Source organism: Hyaena hyaena, unplaced genomic scaffold (genome assembly GCF_003009895.1).
Source record: "Hyaena hyaena isolate Hyena2069 unplaced genomic scaffold, ASM300989v1 scaffold_945, whole genome shotgun sequence".
Classification (NCBI taxonomy): domain Eukaryota; kingdom Metazoa; phylum Chordata; class Mammalia; order Carnivora; family Hyaenidae; genus Hyaena; species Hyaena hyaena.
The window spans coordinates 376,485-397,335 of NW_024081576.1; the positions used below are offsets into that span (position 1 = coordinate 376,485).

At 34.1% G+C, this 20,851-nt stretch overlaps 1 protein-coding gene across 1 annotated transcript in view; it reads left to right on the top strand.

The window, feature by feature from the left end:
• Positions 1–20,851, top strand: part of CNTN5 (contactin 5) — a 433,859-nt gene that overhangs the window by 338,877 nt on the left and 74,131 nt on the right. The window contains exon 12 of the mRNA XM_039221110.1: positions 8,759–8,917. Coding sequence (XP_039077041.1) covers positions 8,759–8,917 — 159 coding nt within the window. The remainder of the gene's footprint in view (positions 1–8,758; positions 8,918–20,851) is intronic.

The following is a 20,851-nucleotide window of genomic DNA, read 5'->3' on the forward strand; positions in this document are numbered from 1 at the left end:
AAAAAATAAATAAATAAATAAATAAAAAATCTAAGAACACCCTTTAGATGTAAATGAACATAATGATGGTAAGGAAGTATCTCAGGAGAAAGCAAAGAAGGAAAGATACAATACTGTTCAAAGTTGAATGTGGCCAGTCGAGTATGACAAGGATATGTCAGGACATTTTCTTGTATAAAAATAAAATATTATCAATAAAGTCATATTTCCTAAATAGGGCATGACATAAGTTTTTATAATTCTAGTATAAAGGTAAAAACCTCAGCAACTAGTTATTAATAGGCATGAATATGTGATGTGCTACAGAAAATCTGTTCATGTTATTGACTATTACTTTTTTAACTTACTTTTTATTTTTTTATTATTTTTTTATCTGAGTATAGTTGAAACCACATGTTTTATTAGTTACAGGTGTACAACATAGTGATTCAATATGTTTATATGTTATGCTATGGTCACCATTAGTATGGCTATGTCTGTTATCACACAATACTATTATACCATTGACTATATTCCCTATACTACACCTCTTATTCTCATGACTTATTCATCCCATAACTGGAAGCTTGTATCTCCCACATCCTTTCATCTATTTTGCCTGCCATCCACTTCGTCCTTTCTGGAAACCATCAGTTTTCTGTATCTATAGGTCTAATTTTGTTTTTAGGGATTTTTTTGTTTATACATGTGTTTTGGATTTTATATTCCACATATAAGTGAAATCATATAGTATTTGACTTCCTCTGTCTGCTTTATTTCACTTACTTAATACCCACTACACCCATCCATGCTGTAGCAAATGGCAAGATCTCTATCTCCTTTTTTACTAATGAGTAATTTTCCTGTGTGTGTGTGTGTGTGTGTGTGTGTGTGTGTAAGCATGAACGCATGTGTGTGACATATTCTTTATCCATTCATCTGATGACACTTGGGTCACTACCATATCTTAGCTATTGTAAATAATGCTGCAATAAACATAAGGGTACATATACTATTTTGAACTAGTGTTATAATTTTCTTTGGGTAAATAGTAGTAGAATTGCTGATTCATATGGTATTTCTATTTTTAATTTTTTGAGGAACCTCCATACTTTTTTCCACAGTGGCTGCACCAATTGCATTTCCACCAACAGGGCACAAAGGTCCCTTTTTCTCCACATCCTCATCAAGACTTGTTTCTTATCTTTTTGATGTGATTCTGACAGATGTAAGGTGATTTGAATTTTTATTTGCATTTCCCTGATAATTAGCGATGTTGGGCATCTTTCCACGAGTCTGTTGGCCATTTGTTTGTCTTTGGAAAAATGTCTATACAGGCCCTCTACCCATTTTTAGTTAGATTATTATATTTTTGGGTGTTCAGTAGTGTAAGTTCTTTTTCTATTTTGAATATTAACTCCTAATTGAATATATCATTTGTGAATATCTTTTTCCATTCATTAGATTGCCTTTTTGTTTTGTTGATGATTTCCTTTATTGTGCAAAAGCTTTTTATTTTGGTGTCCTCTTTCATTTTCTTTGCCTTAGGAGACATTACTAGAAACATTTTTTTATGGCTCATATCAAAGAAATTACTTTAGATATTCTTTTCCAGGAGTTTTATGGTTTTACCCTGAGGTCTTTACACTGAGGCCTTTAATTCATTTTGAGTTTATTTTTGTGTATAGTGTGAGAGAAATGTGCAGTTTCATTCTTTTTTTAAAATAAAACTCAAATTTGTATGAATGACTTTCACAGGGACCATGCTAATCTTGGCCATATCATTCCAGTTTTAGTATGTATGCTGCCAAAGGGAGCATCAGTTTCATTATTTTGCGTATATTTGTCCAGCTTTCCCAATACCATTTATTGAAAAGGTAGTCTTTTCTTCAGTGAGTATTTTTACCTCTTTGGTCATAGATTAATCAACCATATAAGCATGAGTTTGTTTCTGGATTCCCTATTCTGTTCAATTGAACTATGTATCTGTTTTTGTGCCAATACTATACTGCTTTGATTACTACAGCTTTGTAGTAAGACAAAATCTGAGAATATGATGTGTCCAGCTTTGTTCTTCTTTCTCACAGTTGTTTTGCTACTTGGGGTCTTTTACTATTTTATATAAATTTTAGTATTATTTGTTCTAGTTCTGTGAAAAATGCTATTCACATTTTAATAGAGATTACATTGGATCTGTAGATTACTTTGAAAAGTATGGAAATTTTAACAATATTAATTCTTTCAGTACATAAGCATGGTGTATCTTTCCATTTGATTTTGTTGTCTTCAATTTCTTTCATCAATGTTTTACAGTTTTCAGAGTATATTTATTCATCTTTTTGATTAACTTTATTCCTAGGCATTTTATTCTTTTTGTTGCAATGTGAATGGAATTGTTTTCTTAATATATCTTTCTGCTACTTCATTATTAATGTATAGAAGTGCAACCAATATCTGGGTATAATTATGTATCTTGCAACTTTGCTAGTTATTAATATAATTCATTTATTACTTCTTATAGTTTTTTGCTGGAGTCTTCAGGGTTTTCCATGAATAGTATATGTCATCTACAAATAGTGACAGTTTAAATTCTTACTGATATGGATGTCTTTTATTTCTTTTTTGTTGTCTGATTGCTGTGCATAGGACAAGTGGTAAGAGTGGACATCTTTGTCTTGTTCCTGACCTTAGAGCTATATCATAGCTTAAAGCTCTCAGTTTTTTACCATTGAGTATGGTGTTAGCTGTGGATTTTCATATATTGCTTTGTTATATTGAAATATGTTCCCTCTAAACCCATTTTGAGAGGATTGAACTACTATTTTTTAATGAAATGTTTTGTTGTTGAGTATATATGAACTTTTAAATCAGGTCTATGCAAAATAGTCCTTTGTACTGGTTGGCTCATTTCATATAATTAAACTACTTGATAAAAATTAAAAATACTTTTTGTGGCTTGAGTTATTGAGTATTTCTCTGCATTGATCTAATCTTCCAGACAGTAGCTGAATCTCCTCTTCACTTAGTTAGAAAAGCATGTTCAGGACTTTGTTGCCACGAATGATTGTCTTTTTCTGCAGCATAGTCCTGCATGTGTTTAGAAGAGGTGTTGGTCCCCAAGCAATATTTATGGGATTAGAAATAGAACCAATTTAAGATAGCATAGCATATTTGGTATCAGTTTTTTTTTTTTTTACGCAATGTAAGCCAAAGATCTGTTTAATGTTTTGAATCTCAACAAGTTTAATTTTTCACTTGAAACCTCTGTGTGGAAAAAAAATTATATGAATTCCCCAAAATCAAATAAAAACAATGTGAGCCTGCCTAAAATGTAAAAAATAACATGTAACAATAAGGTATTTGTTGAATCATAGGTGTCAGATTCAGGCAGAAAAAGTGATGCTATCTAGGTAAGAAAGGGCCAGAAATATTGGTTGGCATGGGGAGCCAGTGGCAGTGTTAAGATTTTTTTTTTTAAGTATTTTTCCTCAAGATTGGTTAGACAATCACATGACAAGAACTCAGCTTGGATCCACCAGTGGTTGACTGCAGGGAGAATGGATAATGACCTCACAAGAAATCAGTACACAACTACCTACTTATTACCACGTTAATTTGTCATAATTTGCTTTGAACAGGAAATACCAGTCCTCTGGTTGTCCAGACTAAAGTTGAACTCTGTTCCCACTCTTTCAAACAAAGCAGGAAGACTCTTTGGGTCATTTTTTTTTTGAGGACTTTTCCCGTTACAAGTACTCCTTCCTCATCTGAAAAATAACAGAGTTGAACTAGACCACTGCAGTTAATTTTAAAATTCCAAGACTCTGTAACATTACTTAACTATCACATGAAGTCTTGGACCCTTGTTTCATGTCTCCAGCATAAAGATAACAGCTTTAGAGGTTACAAAGAGATAAAGAGATATATGTTTTATTTGTTTTTCAGCTTTAAAAGTCACTGTCTTCTCAAGAGAAGAAAATTGTCTAACTGAATATTAGGCCAACAAAATGAGTTGATCTGATAGCAATCTAACAGCAGTCCTAGGGAGCCTTTCATTGAGGATAAATTAAATTCACGAGAACATGGCTTCTACCAGGGGCCTTTGTGCTTTGTCATTGACTCAGCAGTCTTCATCAAATAGAAATGAAGAGACTCTGTCCATTTTTCTGCATTATCCCTTTTCAAATAAAATATTTAATTTAGTGATCCTATATAATGGCATTGTGGGGAGGTGAGGGGAACTTTACAGATTCTTGCCCATTATATACTGAATTATTACAGCTAACTAGAAAGTTAATATTGACTTCTCCTAAATGAAAGGTATTTGTATAACATTCAGACACTAGCTACTATCACACATTTGTCATCTGTGAGATATTTGTTTCCTATTAACTTATTTTCAAAGATATATAATGCAGATTAGCTGCAAAAGCCTTTGAAGAGAAAATTTACTCTCTGAGAAACAATTCAAAAAAGAGAAAAAATATCACCATCATTAACAGGATGTAAAAGCAAAGATATTGATTGTATTAATATAATATTAATGTAATTCCCTCCTCAATATAGTCAGGAAACTAATTACAGCCAGCATTCAGTATATAATGTCTAAAAATGTATATTCTCTGTAAATGGAGCATTAATAAGCCAATACTAATATAATAACCATAAATGTCATTTTCATTTTGGTTGAAAATTATATTTAATCTGTCTTAAAAGGTAAATCACATCACTAATTTTTCAGAATATTTTTACAGTAATATATTTATAAAAATCTTTAGATTTATATGTATTTAGAAAAATTTTTATCTATCCATAGTCTTTAATATTCTTTGATAATTTATTAAATCATTCAAAAATGTTTACTTGCTTCATTCATGGATCTATTTTATCATTTTTATTACCATTATATTCAACTGAAAGAAACCTGCTGACTCAAATATATATTAACAAAAAAGAGGTTACTATATTATATTGAATCTTTGTCTTATATGATAATGACAATTTCAAAACATTCTTTTACTTATTAATTATTATACAATATTCCAAATTCAGAACATAACTTCCCTGTCTTTTCTTACCTTCTTTTTGCCTCTGTCTTTCATCTCTTCTTGTAAAAATATTTATTGAGGGCCTAATATATGCCAACTACTATGTTGAGTATTCAGTCCAGTGGAAATTATAGAAATATAACTATGGCCAACTTAAGATGTAAAATATACTCTGCAAACACTTGAACATAACATTATCATTATCTGGTATTTGTTTTTTGTAAAAGATCTGTCTCCACCACAGAATTTTAACATATCTAGAGCTAAATACCTATCTTGTCTTCCTATAAATCACTTCCCCCACTCATCTCTCACCACTCAGCACATTGCTTTATGCATAATGGGCCTCCAGTAAATGTTTGGCTAAATAGTACATATTTATAATAGTACATACATGCATTGGAGGCTTTCTTTAAAATAATGACTTAAAAAATAATTTTATATGCTTATTGTGCAGAACTGGAAAATCCAAACAAGTAAAAAATAAAATTTAAATCATCTACATCTTCATTTCCAAGCAATAATAAACACCATGCACTTCAATGCATTTCTTTCCAGTATTTTTCTTATGTATTTTGGAAATAACTATACATTTAGTTTTACATATAAGTTTGTATTCTAATTTTTTTGCCTCTTATGATGTGAACATTTCCCACATCAGTAAATAATATTACATATTAGGTGGTTTAATGACTACCTAATATTTTATCATAAAATTTAATGATTTAAACATTATATGATTATTGGACAATTACTTATTTACAATGATTTATAATTATAAATAATTGAACAACCACAGTGAGTGTCTTGAATACATAAATCTCGGTCACTTTCACTGATTATTTTGCTAAAGACTATACTTGGGGGGCACCTAGGTGGCTCAGTCGGTTAAGCATCCAACTTTGGCTCAGGTCATGATCTCACAGTTCATGGGTTTGAGCCCCAAGTTGGGCTCTGTGCTGACCGCCAGCTCAGAGCCTGGAGCCTGTTTCAGATTCTGTATCTCCCTCTCTCTCTGACTCTCCCCTGCTCATGCTGTCTGTCTGTCTCTCTCTCTCTCAGAAATAAATAAAACATTTAAAAAAATTTAAAGATTATACTTGGGAAAATGGCTACACATAGAGAAAAATACTTGGGTATTTTTAATTATGTTGTAAATTACTTTTGGTTCTAGCTGAAATTGTAAAAAAATTACTTAGAATAGATTTTATCTATTGTTATAAATACACTTTTCTTTAAGACAACTAACTTAAACATTTTCTAGAGCATTAATACTCATAAAGGCCTCCTCAGAAGTTATGTAGTGTCACTTCTACCATTGTCTTTTGGGTCAGATAGTGACAAGCCAGCCCAGATTGAGGAAGGTGAGAGAATAGGCTCCACCTTTCAAAGAGGGAAAGGCCTGCACGTACAGGAGAGGGAAGTGATGTCCATCTTATACACAGGCTGCCACAAAGCCATAAATGCTTTCTTCAAATGCCATCTGTATATATAACACATAATTTAAATGTGCCTTTCCTTAACACACACTTTTTCTCTTTCTTTCATTCCTTCAATTAAAACTACTTTCTACATTAACAATGAAAGGAGGAAGGATCTGTGTACTCCTTGCTTCTTTGAACAAATCAGGCTTTACAATCAGATTCAAATTCAAATTTTAGTTGTGCCGTTCACAGGCAGAATGACTTGGGCAAAAAACTTCTCATAAGAACAGATTCTATGATACGCACTGCCAATCATAACACCTAACATATAATGTTTTTGATTAAGAAATTTATATTATTTATTATTTATTGACTAACCAATCTCTGAGATTTCATTATGTCCTCTATAAAATAAGAATAATGCCAATCTTACAGTGACATGGAAATAAATGAACAAGTTATTACTTAAAAAATGTTTAGTACAGGGCCTTAATAAAATGTAAAGTGTGGATATGGTAGTTATTGGTAATATTATTACAGTTAATATTATTATTATTATTATGTATCATCATTATAGTTGCTCTTCTATATTCATCTCACCAGACTAACAACTTGTTACACATCTTCTTCACCACCTGGATCTCATTTATTTATCTCATCTCATCTTTAGCCACTGTTTTAATGCTTTGCATAGTCATACCGATGAAACATCAAATATATTCTTCCATAAATCATTCTTACATAAGACTGACCTTGTCAATCTTCATAATCATATTCTCCACCTCCCTCCAGATAAACACAAATTCTTATTCAAAAATACCCTACTGCAACTTTCTTTTCACAAGTTCCAATTCTTATATCTTCCCATCATAATAATGTAGTTTCCTTGACTCCTTTCTATATTCTAGTCTATCAGCACCTTTCTGGCTTTACTTGACTCCCTAGTCAACCTTGACACCATGGCCTTTCATACAATTGGCATCTTTGATGATAAACAAAACCAAATTTACAAATTCCTAAATCTGAATGGAGTCAATTGATAAAAATGTTCATTTCTTGTTTCCTGAAAATGTCCATTCCTTTGTGAGGCTTTTAAAATTCTTCTTCCATCTCCATCTCCTTATTCCTTCCTTGAAATTTTCTACTCAGAGGTCTTTACTAACTGCCTCAATTTCTCCAGCACGCCACTATTTCTTAGCTCCTTATTGTCTAGATCAGGCCTTCCTGATCAGATATTGTAATCTCCAAATCTGACTCAGCAAAGTTAAGACTAGAAATTGAGGACCAGAGCCAGAGAAAATAGTTAACAGATTCCTTTCAGATTTAAGAATTTATAAATTAATTTTGTTTCTTACCAAAGATGCATGGTGTGAATGACAATGGCATCAAGGTGGACTAGGAAATCAAGTGATGCCAGAATGGTGCTGGTAGGACTAATTCAGAAAATAAAATACTTAAGAGAGGCTAACACACTACAGATCTTTAAATGTTATTAGGTAACTCTATTTTAAAAGTGATCATACAAAGGTATATTTCTCCTATCAGATCACAGTTGTTTCTGGAAGGTAGAGTCCACATACACATAGATTATCACTATTCTATACCCATTTTTCATGATGATAAGGAAAATAATCTCAGATTCACCACTTTCCCACCCTTGCCCAACATCATCATCATCATCATCATCTTCATCATCATCAATCACCAAATCACACCTTCCTTTTAACCTCTCACAAAAACTTTCCATGCTTAACTTCTAGTGTATACCCTTCCCTGGCCTGAACTATCATATTTCAGTGTGTTTTTTGTATCTCCCTTGTTAAAGTTTAAGCTACCTGAGAGCCACATCACAGTATTTGTACATCTAAGTTTCCAGAATGTAAAAATTAGGCCCATACATCTATAGATTTTTAGTAATGATGGGCTCATTTTTGTTTCTGATACCATTGCCTTTCACTCTCTATTGTTGACTCTGTAAACTGTGATATATTTCCACAGTCAGAGTTGATATTGACATTCATATTCTTGTGTATGTCTAAGTTTTTTTTCTTTTTCCTGTAAAATATAATGCTAATTGGTAGTTGCTTCCAAGCACAAAATGTTAGGGGAAAAAAATCTAATCTAAATTCAGTTACCGTAGAAATCGTGGAAACTACATCCTTTTTCTCTACTGTCAATTTTCATTACTAAAAGTGTATTTCATTAGGATGGTTAGATAGTTTGATTGGATCTTTATTGGAAACACAATTTCTAACGGGTTCTCTTCATGGCTTGTATTTAACTTTACCCATTCTCTTTTGCCTATAGGTCCCCCAGGCCCACCAGGGATAGTGATTGTTGAAGACATTACGGAAAGCACAGCCACACTCTCCTGGAGTCCTGCGGCAGACAACCACAGCCCAATCTCCTCCTACAACCTGCAGGCTCGCAGCCCATTTTCACTGGGCTGGCAAACAGTAAAAACAAGTAAGAGGCTCTAAGACAACATCAGAGGCAACCAGAGTAGCTTCCTATGTCATCAACTATATTTGCCAGCAATGTCAATAGGATCATTTTGGATTCTGGCAATTGTTATTTATTACAATATTAACCTTTGTTTCCCTCTTTATAAAGTTATCTTACTTTCTTCTCTCAATTCCCAAGAAGAGACCATATCATTTATATTTATTTGTTTATTGAAATAAATTTAGACTCAACATGGAAATTGCAAAAAAAAAAAAAAAACAAAGATTTCCTATGGACCCATTCCTCAGTTTTCCCCACTTATAAAATTTGACATAACATTGTACAATTATCAAATCAGAAAATTGACATTGATACAATGTTATTAACTGAACTACACACCACATTCAGATTTCACCAGTTTTTATATAAAATTTTTTGATGTGTGGTACCATAAAATTTTATGAGATTTTATTTTATAGACTCAAACCACCAAGATAATCAGATACAGAATTTTTCCATTATCCTAGTTCCTTGTGCTACTTCTTTATAGTCACACACCTGTTTTATTTCTTTCTTTATTCTATATATATTTTGTTTCTAAAAATAAAATCTAACATAAAATGACATTATTTAAAGCAATGCAGAATGTTAATGTTGACTTTAAAAATGCCTGTGTAATAGTTGCACTATTTTTAAAGTCGTTTTCCTCCCTGATACTTTGCTTTCTATGTTGTAACCAAACTCTTGTCTTTCCAAATATGGCAGTCTGCAGGCATATGTGAAATTACAATCACTTGATAGTTATTAGATACTTATATAACATATTGGTATTTAAGAGTATGTAATATATATAAAATACAATCTTCAGAAGTAGATGCCCATTCTAAGTAAGGATTTGCGATTTTGTTTTATTTGATATCTAAATATAAAATTTATTTCTCTGTTTAGAAGTAAAATATAAAACAGTAAAATTTTTTAGTGCAGTAACCATAAAACTCAATTAACCAGAATATTATAGAAGTACAGTGGTCCATTTGGCTGATTAAAATAAATTAAATTTAAACAGAAATTTATTTTTGTGTTTTGGAGAGAGGAAGTATATTCATCTGTATGCAAAATACAATTTGCTTTTTTAAACATTAGTTTCCTATATTTATTTATAGAATTTATTTTGGTTATCATTATAATGTACTATACATATATACATTTTAATTTGTAGCATATATAATGATAGGTATTAGCCTCATTTCTGGCTACGTGTCAACCCTGTGATACCTCTGCAGATTCAAGAAACTGGGGAATTGGGGCACCTGGGTGGATCAGACAGTTAAGCATCTCTCAGTTTCAGTTCAGGTCGTGATCTCAAGGTTTTGTGAGTTAGAGCCCTGCATTGTGCTCTGTGCTGACAATGAGGAGGCTGCCTGGGATTCTCTCTCTCTTCCTCTCTTTCTGCCCCTCCCCAGCTCATGCTATCTCTGTCTCTCTCTAAATAAATAAATAAACTTTAAAAAAAGAAATTGGGGGAATCTCTAGGTTCAATAGATAATTCTGAAAAATCACAAAGTCAAGCCACATGAACAGGTTTATTCAAAAAAACTTCTGCCTCAGTGCTTTTATGTGTTCATTTGTGTGACAGCCCAAGCCCTTTGCTTTGCAGCCAGGAAATGGATTCACCTTAGATCTGGTGTTGTGCACTCTCCTTGTCCGTTTTCCTGACTGTAGCTATGCAACATACCCACCCTTGCCACACTGCCCATACTTCTTGAGATGTTTTTCTTACGGGCTTATTGCAATACATACAAATGTTTCCTTGCTCATTCCATACCCATGTTGTTGTCCTTCTTACCTTAAAACATGACATGGCAATCCAGGACATCTAATCTTCCTCCTATTACAACCATATTTTCCTAGTCACCCTTATACCTTGAATTCTCACAACTTGATTAACCTGTTTTTACTTTTTATTGTTTGATAGATAGAAAGATAAATGTGTATGTATGTGTGTATGTAGATATATATACTGTAGAATTTTTTGTCAGAAGGGAAAATGAAAGAAAGATTGTGTGTGTGCATGTGCATGTGTGTATAGGGCTTAGGCATTTAGACTAAATATTTTCTTGGGGGTTTAGTTGTTTTTGATGTCACTCCTATAACATTGCATTGTAATCATTCTAATTTAATTTAAGTGCAGGAACATTTTTAAGTTAAGAGTTCTATTAATCTATAATCTATTAATTATACTATAGTTATAAGGAAATATATATTTCTCAGAAATATATTCCTATAAGTGATCAATTTTATTTGCTCTTAATAAGACCCTAAATAAGAGAGTATAATAGATAATTACCTAGATTAATTATCTAGAGTAATAGGTAAGTGATAAGACTCCAGCAAGATGACTCCTTATCTAATGAGATCCCTCATTTCTCCAGACTCTAGCATGCCATACTCTAGGCGCCCATGCCAAGGAGTAGTACTCAACTTATACCTACTCTAAAGTACAGTTTTAAATGTTTTTAGCCCCTAGCTAAATCTGACCACAACTTTTTTCATGTCTGTGACAAGGAAAGAAGTCCCTCTGGAACCACATCAGTTCCCATTTTATTTTCATAGCTGTTTTTCATATAAATCAACTTCAGTAGAGATAAACTTTAATGCAGAAATATCTATAAAAAGAAAAAAATGGATCTGACATTTGAATTCTCCAGTAAAGTTAATGCAATTCATAAGCAAGTATTTAAAAATTACCTAAGATTCCTTTATACACAAGAGTGAATTACTTATTTTTGATAAGTGGTGAGTTGCATGCATGTGGACCTTCTAGCTAATGATACCTAGAATTAACTTACTAATATTGCTTGTTCAACAATCAGACTCAAATCAGGTGACTGTGAATGTGACTAATTTATTTATTTTGAAGAAAGTATAAAAATAACCATAAGAAATAGACAATTTCACTTGCACTTTTTCTGTTCAAACAAATGGCTTTTGATTTGGAAGCCTGATTTTTTTCTTTATGTTATTAAATAGTATTACCTGGTTTACTATTTTATTGTGTCTGCTTAGGAATAACCAAATCACCTATAATCATAGAATGTATTCGTCATTGTTTACTTAATTCAAACATGTGTCTTAACTATTCTTTCAGTAGATATGTCTTCTATCTCTGGATATATTTTCCACTGATTGATTGGTTGATTAAATTTGTCAACAAGACAGACTTATTTAGTTTATATTTAATTAAATTCTAGGATGCAATTCTTTTACAAGCAAAGTCATTTTAATAATTTTCTCTCCCTGAATCAATATGGGGTTCTCCACTATTTTTAGTCGCTTTTTAATCATTTTTAATCACTGTGTGTTCTCACTGAAGCAGGTACTCTCTTTAAAAATATCTTGTTTCTGTACTTCCAGAAAAAAAATCTTTATGAAAAGGTACCTTCAAGACTTTAAAAATACTTATTTTAGCATACATCCACCACCATCTTTAATCTCCACAGTATTGCATTTGTAAGCAAAATCCTAATTTTATGAAAATGTTTGTATTTAATTTATTTCATATTTCATGTTATTTCATCAAAAATATTAATATCTTTAACATATATTACAAGGAGCAAAGAATTTAGAATTTATAAATCTTTTAATTTTTATTTTTAAAGAGGGATTAGATTTAGGATATAGGGTGCAGAAGAGTCTTTAAAACCTACAGTTATTTCTAAGAAGATATATATATATGTACTTTAGGGAGAAAGGATTTATATATTTTATTTTATATTAGTTTTCTTTTTTAATGTAAAGCCTGAAATAATAACATCAAGGTTAAAACTGTAATTAAATGTGCTGATTTTTATCACATCTGGAAATTGGAACTCCTTTCTCATTCATTCAATATAAATTTGTCAAACACCTTTCAGGTAGTATTCTAGGCCCTACTCTTGTGGATACTGTATTCTCATGGGTGAGGTTAAGCAATAAACAGGGAACATAATAAAAGTACAAAGCTGTAGTCATCAAGACAGTGTGGTATTGGCACAAAAACATAGAACCATGGAACAGAATAAAAAACCCAGAAATGGACCCACAACTGTATCTTTGAACTGATCTTTGACAAGTCAGGAAAGAATATCCAATGGACAAAAGATAGTCCCTTCAACAAATGATGTTGGGAAAACTGGACAGCGACATGCAGAAGAATGAAACTGGACCACTTTCTTACACCACACACAAAACTATATTCAAACTGGATTGAAGACCTAAATGTGAGACAGGAAACCATCAAAATCCTAGAAAAGAACACAGGCAGCAAACTCTTTGATCTCGGCCACAACAACTTCTTACTAGACACATCACCAAAGGCAAGGGAAGCAAAAGCAAACATGAACTATTGTCACTTTATCAAGATAAAAACGTTCTGCACAGCGAAGGAAACAATCAATAAAACTAAAAGTCAGCCTACAGAATGGGAGAAGATATTTGCAAACAGCATATCTGATAAAGGGTTAGTATTCAAAATCTATAAAGAACTTGTCAAACTCAACACCCAAAAACCAAACAACCCAGTTAAGAAATGGGGCAGAAGACACAAATAGACGATTTTCCAAAGAGGACATCCAGATGGCTAACAGAAACATGGAAAGATGCTCAATATCACTCATTACCGGGGAAATACAAATGAAAACCATGATGAAATACCACCTGACACCCATCAGTATGGCTAAAATGAACAACATAAGAAACAACAGGTGTTGGTGAGGATGTGGAGAAAGGGGAACCCTCTTGCACTGCTTTTGGGAATACTAACTGGTGCAGCCACTCTGGAGAACAGTATGGCAGATCCTCAAAACACTAAAAATAGAATGATCCAGCAATTTCACTATTTGATATTTACCCAAAGGATACAAAAATACAGATTTGAAGGGGTACATGCACCCCAAATGTTTATAACAGCATTATCAACAATAGCCAAACTATGGAGAGAGTCCAAATATCCATTGACTGATAAATGAATAAAGAAGATGTGGTTTATATACAATGGATGATTACTCAGCCAACAAAAGAATGAAATCTTGCCATTTACAATGATGTGGATAGAGCTAGAGTGTATTGTGCTAAGCAAAATAAGTCAATCAGAGGAAGATAAATACCAGATGATTTCATTCATATGTGGAATTTAAGGAACAAAACTAATGAACATATGGGAAGTGGGGATGAGGAGAAGAAAGGGAAACAAACCACAAGAGACTCTTAACGACAGAGAAGAAATTGAAGGCTAATGGAGGGAGGTAAGTGGGGGATGGACTAGATAGGTGATGGGTACTAAACAAGGCACTTGTGGTGATGACACTTGGTGTTGCATGTAAGTGATAAATCACTGAATTCTACTCCTAAGACCTATCTTACACTGTATGTTAACTAACTAAAACTTAAATAAAAAATAAAAACAAAACAAAACAAACAAAAGAAGTTAGTGAACAAAAAGCTTAATGAAATATAAGGAGGATCTAAAGTATTATGCTATGGGCAGTGTATTTGTCTGCTCAAGATGCCATAACAAAAGAACATAAACGTGGTGGTTTAAATAACAGAAAGTTTTCTTCTCACATTTCTAGAGGCTGGGAATTCTAAGATCTAGGTCCTAGCCAATTTGATTTAATTTTGATGAGTACTCTCCTGACTTGAAGCTGCAGGATTCTACTATGTCCTCACATGGAAGAGAAAAAAAGAAGTGAGTGCCCTGGTATCTTTTCATATAAGGACACTAACTCTATCAGATAAGAGCCCCATCCTTATGACCTTGTATAATGTTGATTACTTCCTATTTTTTAAGGCTCTTTAAACTTTTTTTCAATGTTTTATTTTTGTTTTCTGTTTGTTTTTTTTCTTTCAAAGTTTATTGTCAAGTTGGTTTCCATATAAAACCCAGTGCTCATTCCAACAAATGCCCTCCTCCATGCCCATCCCCTCCCTTCCCCTCTCCCCCACCCCCATCAGCTTTCAGTTTGTTCTCAGTATTCAAGAGTCTCTCATGGTTTGCCTCCCTCCTTCTCCACAACTATTTTCCCCCTTCTCCTCCCCCATGTTCCTCTGTTAAGTTTCTCCTAATCCACCTATAAGTAAAAACATATGATATCTGTCTTACTTTGCCTGACTTATTTCACTCAGCATAACAACCTCAAGTTCCATCCATGTTGTTACAAATGGCCAGATTTCATTCTTTCCCATTGCCATGTAGTATTCCATGGTATAGATAAACCACATCTTCTTGATCCATTTGTCAGTTGATGGACACTTAGGCCCTTTCCACGTTTTGACTATTATTGAGAGTATTGCTATGAACATTGAGGTACAGGTGCCCCTATGCATCAGCACTCCTGTATCCCTCAGGTAAATTCCTACCACTGCTATTGCTGGGTCATAGGGGAGTTAATTTTTTGAAGAACCTAAACACTGTTTTTCAGAAGGGTTGCACCAGTTTACAGTGTAGGAGGGTGCCCATTTTCCCACATCCTTGCCAGCATCTTTAGTCTCCTGATTTGTTCATTTTAGCCACTCTGACCAGCATTAGGTGGTATCTCAGTGTGGTTTTGATCTGCATTTCCCCTGAAGATGAGTGATGTTGAGCATCATTTCATGTGTCTGTTGGCCATCTGGATGTCCTCTTTGGAGAAGTATCTGTTCATGTCTTCTGCCCATTTCTTCACTGTATTATTTGCTTTTCAGGTGTGGAGTTTGGTGAATTCCTTATAGATTTTGGATACTAGCCCTTTATCTGATATGTCATTTGCAACTATCTTTTCCCATTCCATCTGTTGCCTATTAGTTTTATTGATTGTTTGCCTTGCCGTGCAGATACTTTTTAACTTGATGAGGTCCCAAGAGTTCATATTTGCTCTTGATTTTCTTGTCTTTGGGGGGATATGTCAAGTGAGAAACTGCTGTAGTTGAGGCCAAGGAAATTGTTTCCTGCTTTCTCCTCTAGGGTTTTGATAGTTTCCTGTCTCACATTCAGGTTCTTTTTCCATTTTGAGTTTATTATTGTGTATAGTGGGAGAAAGTGATCGAGTTTCATTCTTTTGTGTGTTGCTGTCCAGTTCTCCCAGAACAATCTGAAAAACAGGCTGTCATTTTTCCACTGGATACTTTTTCCTGCTTGGTCAAATATTAGTTGGTCATACATTTGTGGGTCCAATTCTGAGTTCTCTATTTTATTCCATTAATTTGTGTATATGTTTTTGTGCCAATACCATACTGTCTTGATGATTCCAGCTTTGTAGTAGAGGTTAAAGTCTTGGATTTTGATATCTCCCATTTTGGTTTTCGTCTTCAATATTACTTTGGCTATTCGGGGTCTTTTGTGGTTCCACACAAATTTTAGGATAGTTTGTTCTCGCTTTGAGAAGAAGGCTGGTTCAGTTTTGATTGGGATTACATTGAATCTGTAGATTGCTTTGAATAGTAATGACACTTTAACAATATTTATTTCCCAATCCATGAGCATGGAATGTTTTTCCATTTCTTTGTGTCTTCTTCAATTTCCTTCATAAGTTTTCTATAATTTTCATCATACAGATCTCCTATATCATTGGTTAGGTGTATTCCTAGGTAATTTATATTTTTTGTGCAATTGTGAATGGGATCAATTTCATGATTTATCTTTCTGTTGCTTCATTATTGGTGTATAAAAAGGCAACCATTTTCTGTACATTGATTTTTGTACCCTGCAACCTTGCTGAATTAATAGATCAGTTCTACTAGGCTTCTGCTGGAGTCTGTTGGGTTTTCTATGTAAAGTATCATGTTGTTTGCGAAAAGTGAAAGTATGACTTCTTTGCCAATTCTGACGCTTTTATTTCCTTTTGTTGTCTGATGGCTGATGCTAGGATTTCCAGCACTATGTTAAACAACAGTGGTGAGAGTGGACATCCCTGTCGTGGTTTTGATTTCAGGGGGAAAGCTCTCAGTTTTTCCTCATTAAGGATGATGTTAGCTGAGGGCTTATCATAAATGGCTTTTATGATGTTTAAGTAAGTTCCTTCTATTCTGACTTTCTCAGGGGTCATTATTAAGAAGGATGCTGTATCTTGTCAAATGCTTTTTCTGCATCTATCGACAAGATCATATGTCTTCTATGTTTTTTTTTGTTAATGTGATGTATCAAACTGATTAATTTGTGAACACTGAACCAGCCCTGTAACCCAAGAATGAATCCCTCTTGATTATGGTGGATAATTCTTTTTATGTGCTATTGAATTCGATTTAAAAGCATCCTGTTGAGGATTTTTGCATCTGTATTCATCAAGGTAATTGGCCTGTAGTTCTCATTTTTGGCTGGGTCTCTGTCTGGCTTGGGAATCAAAGTGATGCTGTCTTCATAGAATGTGTCCAGAAGTTTTCCTTCCATTTTTATTTTTTGGAATAGCTTGAAAAAAATGGGTATTGACTCTGGTTTAAATGTCTGGTAGAATTCCCCAGGGAAGACATGTGGCCCAGGGCTCTTATTTGTTGGGAGACTTTTGATAACTGATTCAATTTCTTCACTAGTTATGGGTATGTTCAGATTTTCTATCTCTTCCTATGTGAATTTTGGTAGTGTGAAAATTAGAAATTTGTTCATTTCTTCTAGGGTGTCCAGTTTGTTGGCATATAATTTTTCATATTATTCCCTGATAATTGCTTGTCTTTCTGAGGAATTGGTTGTAATAAGTCCATTTTCATTAATGATTTTATCTATTAGGGTGCTCTCTCTTTTCTTTTTGAGAAGCCTGGCTAGAGGTTTGTCAATTTTGTATATGTTTTCAAAACACCAACTCTTGGTTTCATTGATCTGTCCACTTGTTTATTTTGGACTCTATATTGTTTATTTCTGCCCTGATTTTTACTATTTCTCTTCTTCTACTGACTTTGAGATGCTCTTGTTGCTCTCCTTCTGGTTCCTTTAGGTGCGCTGTTAGATTTTGTATTTGCACTTTTTCTTTTTTCTTGAAATAGGCCTGAAGTGCAATGTACTTTCCGCTTAGGACTGACTTTGCCGCATCCCGTGGAGTTTGGATTGTTTTACTTTCATTTTCATTTGTTTCCATATATTTTTTTATTTCTTCTCTGTAATTGCCCAAGTGGCCCATTCGTTCTTTAGTACGGTGTCCTTTAACCTCCATGTTTTGGAGGTGTTCCAGACTTTTTCCTGTGATTGATTTCAAGTTTCATAACATTGTGATCTGAAAGTGTGCATGGTATGATCTCAATTCTTTTATATTTATTGAGGGCTGCTTTATGACACACTATGTGATCTATCTTGGAGAATATGCCATGCAAACTTGAGAAGAAAGTGAATTCATTCCATAGCCTCAAGATGTAGAGTTTTAAATATACCTGCCAAATCGATCTGGTCCAATGTGTCATCAAGTCCATTGTTTCTTTAGTGATTTTCTGTCTAGTTGATCTATCCAGTGCTCTAAGTGGAGTATTAAAGTCCCCTGTTATTAGCACATTCTTATCCATAAGATTGTTTCTGTTTGTGATTAATTGTTTTATGTGTTTGGGTGCTTCCGTATTCGGTGTGTAGACATTTATAATTGTTAGCTCTTCCTGATGAATAGACCCTGTAATTATTATATAATGCCCCTCTCCATCCCTTGTTACTGCCTTTACTTTACATTGCAGTTTTTCTGATAGACTAATGGCTACTCCAGCTTTCTTTTGACTTCTAGTAGCATGATACATATTTCTCCATCCCTTTATTTTCAATCTGAAGGTGTTCTCAGGTCTAAAATGAGTCTCTTGTAGACAGCAAATAGATGGATTTTGTTTTTTATCCATTCTGCCACCCTATTTCTTTTGATTGGAGCATTTAGTCCATTTACATTCAGTTTTATTATTGAAAAATATGGGTTTAGAGTCCTTATGTTCTCTGTAGGATTCATGCTTGTGGTGGTGTCTCTGGGACCTTGTGTTCCTTCCAACATTTCCCTCATAGAGTCCCCCTCAGGATGTCTTATAGGGCTGGCTTAGTGGTGACGAATTCTTTCCATTTTTGTTTATTTGTGAAGACTTTTATCTCTCCTTCTATTCTGAATGACAGGCTTTCTGGATAGATGATTCTTGGCTGCATATTTTTTCTGTTCCTCACATTGAAGATTTCCTGCCATTCCTTTCTGGCCTGCCAAGTTTCAGTAGATAGGTTTGTAACCACTCTGATAGGTTTTTCTTTGTATGTTAGGGCCCTGTTATCCCTAGCTGCTTTCAGAATTCTCTCTGTCCTTATATTTTGCCAGTTTCACTATGCTATGTCATGCAAAAGATCGATTCAAGTTACGTCTGAGGGGAGTTCTCTGTGTGTCTTGGATTACAATGTCTGCTTCCTTCCCCAGATTGGGAAAGTTCTCGGCTTTAACTTGTTCAAGGACTCCTTCAGTGTCTTTCCCTCCTTCTTCCTCTTCTGGAACTCCTATGATATGGATATTGTTCTGTTTGATTGTATGGCTCAGCTCTCGAACTCTCTTTTCGTGTTCCTGGATCAGTTTATCTCTCTTTTTCTTGGCTTCCCCATTTTTTACAATTGTATCTTCTAATTCACCTATTCTTCTTTCTGCCTCTTCAATCCGTGCATTGGACACCTCCATTTTATTATGCACTTCATTTATAGCATTTTTTAATTCATCAAAACTATTTTTAAGGTAATAGTCTTTGCAGCAATAGCTTCTCTGATGTCTTCCATGCCTTTTTCAAGCCCAGCCGTTAATTTTATGACTATTGTTCTAAATTCTTGTTCAGTTATGTTTCTTCTATCTGTTTTGAGCAGTTCTTTAGCTGTCATTTCTTCCTGGAATTTCTTTAGAGGAGAGTTTACCATTTCGTCATTTTGGCTAGCTTTCTGTCTCTTGTTAGTTTTCAAAGCTTGTTATGCACTCTGTACCTGCGTGTACTGCTGTATTAAAGAAAGCTCCTTGGGGGTGTCTGGGTGGCTTAGTCTGTTAAGCATCCGACTTTCGCTTAGGTCATGATCTAGCGGTTCGTGGGTTCGAGCCCTGTGTTGGGCTCTGTGTGCTGACTGCCAGCTCAGAACATGGAGCCTGTTTCAGAGTCTGTGACTCCCTCTCTCTGACCCTCCCCTGCTCAAGCTGTCTCTCTCTCTCTCTCCTAGAAATAAATAAAACATTTTTTAAAAAATTAAAGAAGGCTCCTTGACTGTTCAGGGCCCGTCCATTCAGGAAGCACCATTCTTTGAATGGTGTCTTTTAGTCTCTCTTCTTGAGACTTTGGTTATTTTATTTCCCTACTCGTAGAGGTATTTGGAATTCTCCATCATGTGTACTTTGGCTTGTTTCTTGAGGTAGCTCTGGAAAAGAAAACAGACAGACAAACACACAGGGAAGAAAGGCACAGAAATACACAGACAAATCCAACAAACAAGCAAACCGAAAGAGAAAAAGAAAAAGAAAAGAAAAAAAAAAGAAAAGACTAAAAGACAAGGGACAGTGCAAAAGCATAGAAATAGAATTTCCAGCTACAAATAAGGAGGAGGGTGTATGCAGTGCTCATGGGGAAAAGCATATACAAAGAGAGAAATGACATGGTGGGAAGAAAGTGAAATTGGATAATGACCAGTCAGAAAGACTAAGAGGCTTAATTCAGAGAGAGAAAGAGGAGAATAAGGTAGAAGGCGAGGAGAAAGAAACAAAGATAATGTTACTCAGAGAAACTATATAGTCTGATTACTCCAGAAGGAGAGAGATAGAAAGGTATCAGTGGAGGTGTAGAATATACATCTAGAGAACGAGTTAAATGTGACTGTTTAAGCAAACCAATGACCAGAGTGCCCAGTCTAGCAGAGGGGAGGGATATGAATGAGATAAGGGAAAATATATCTGAATAGAAAGAATTGATTTAGAATTAATCATGGCAGTGCATCCATGTTGACCTTGCCCCAGTCTCTGGTTAAAAAAAAAAAAAAAAAAA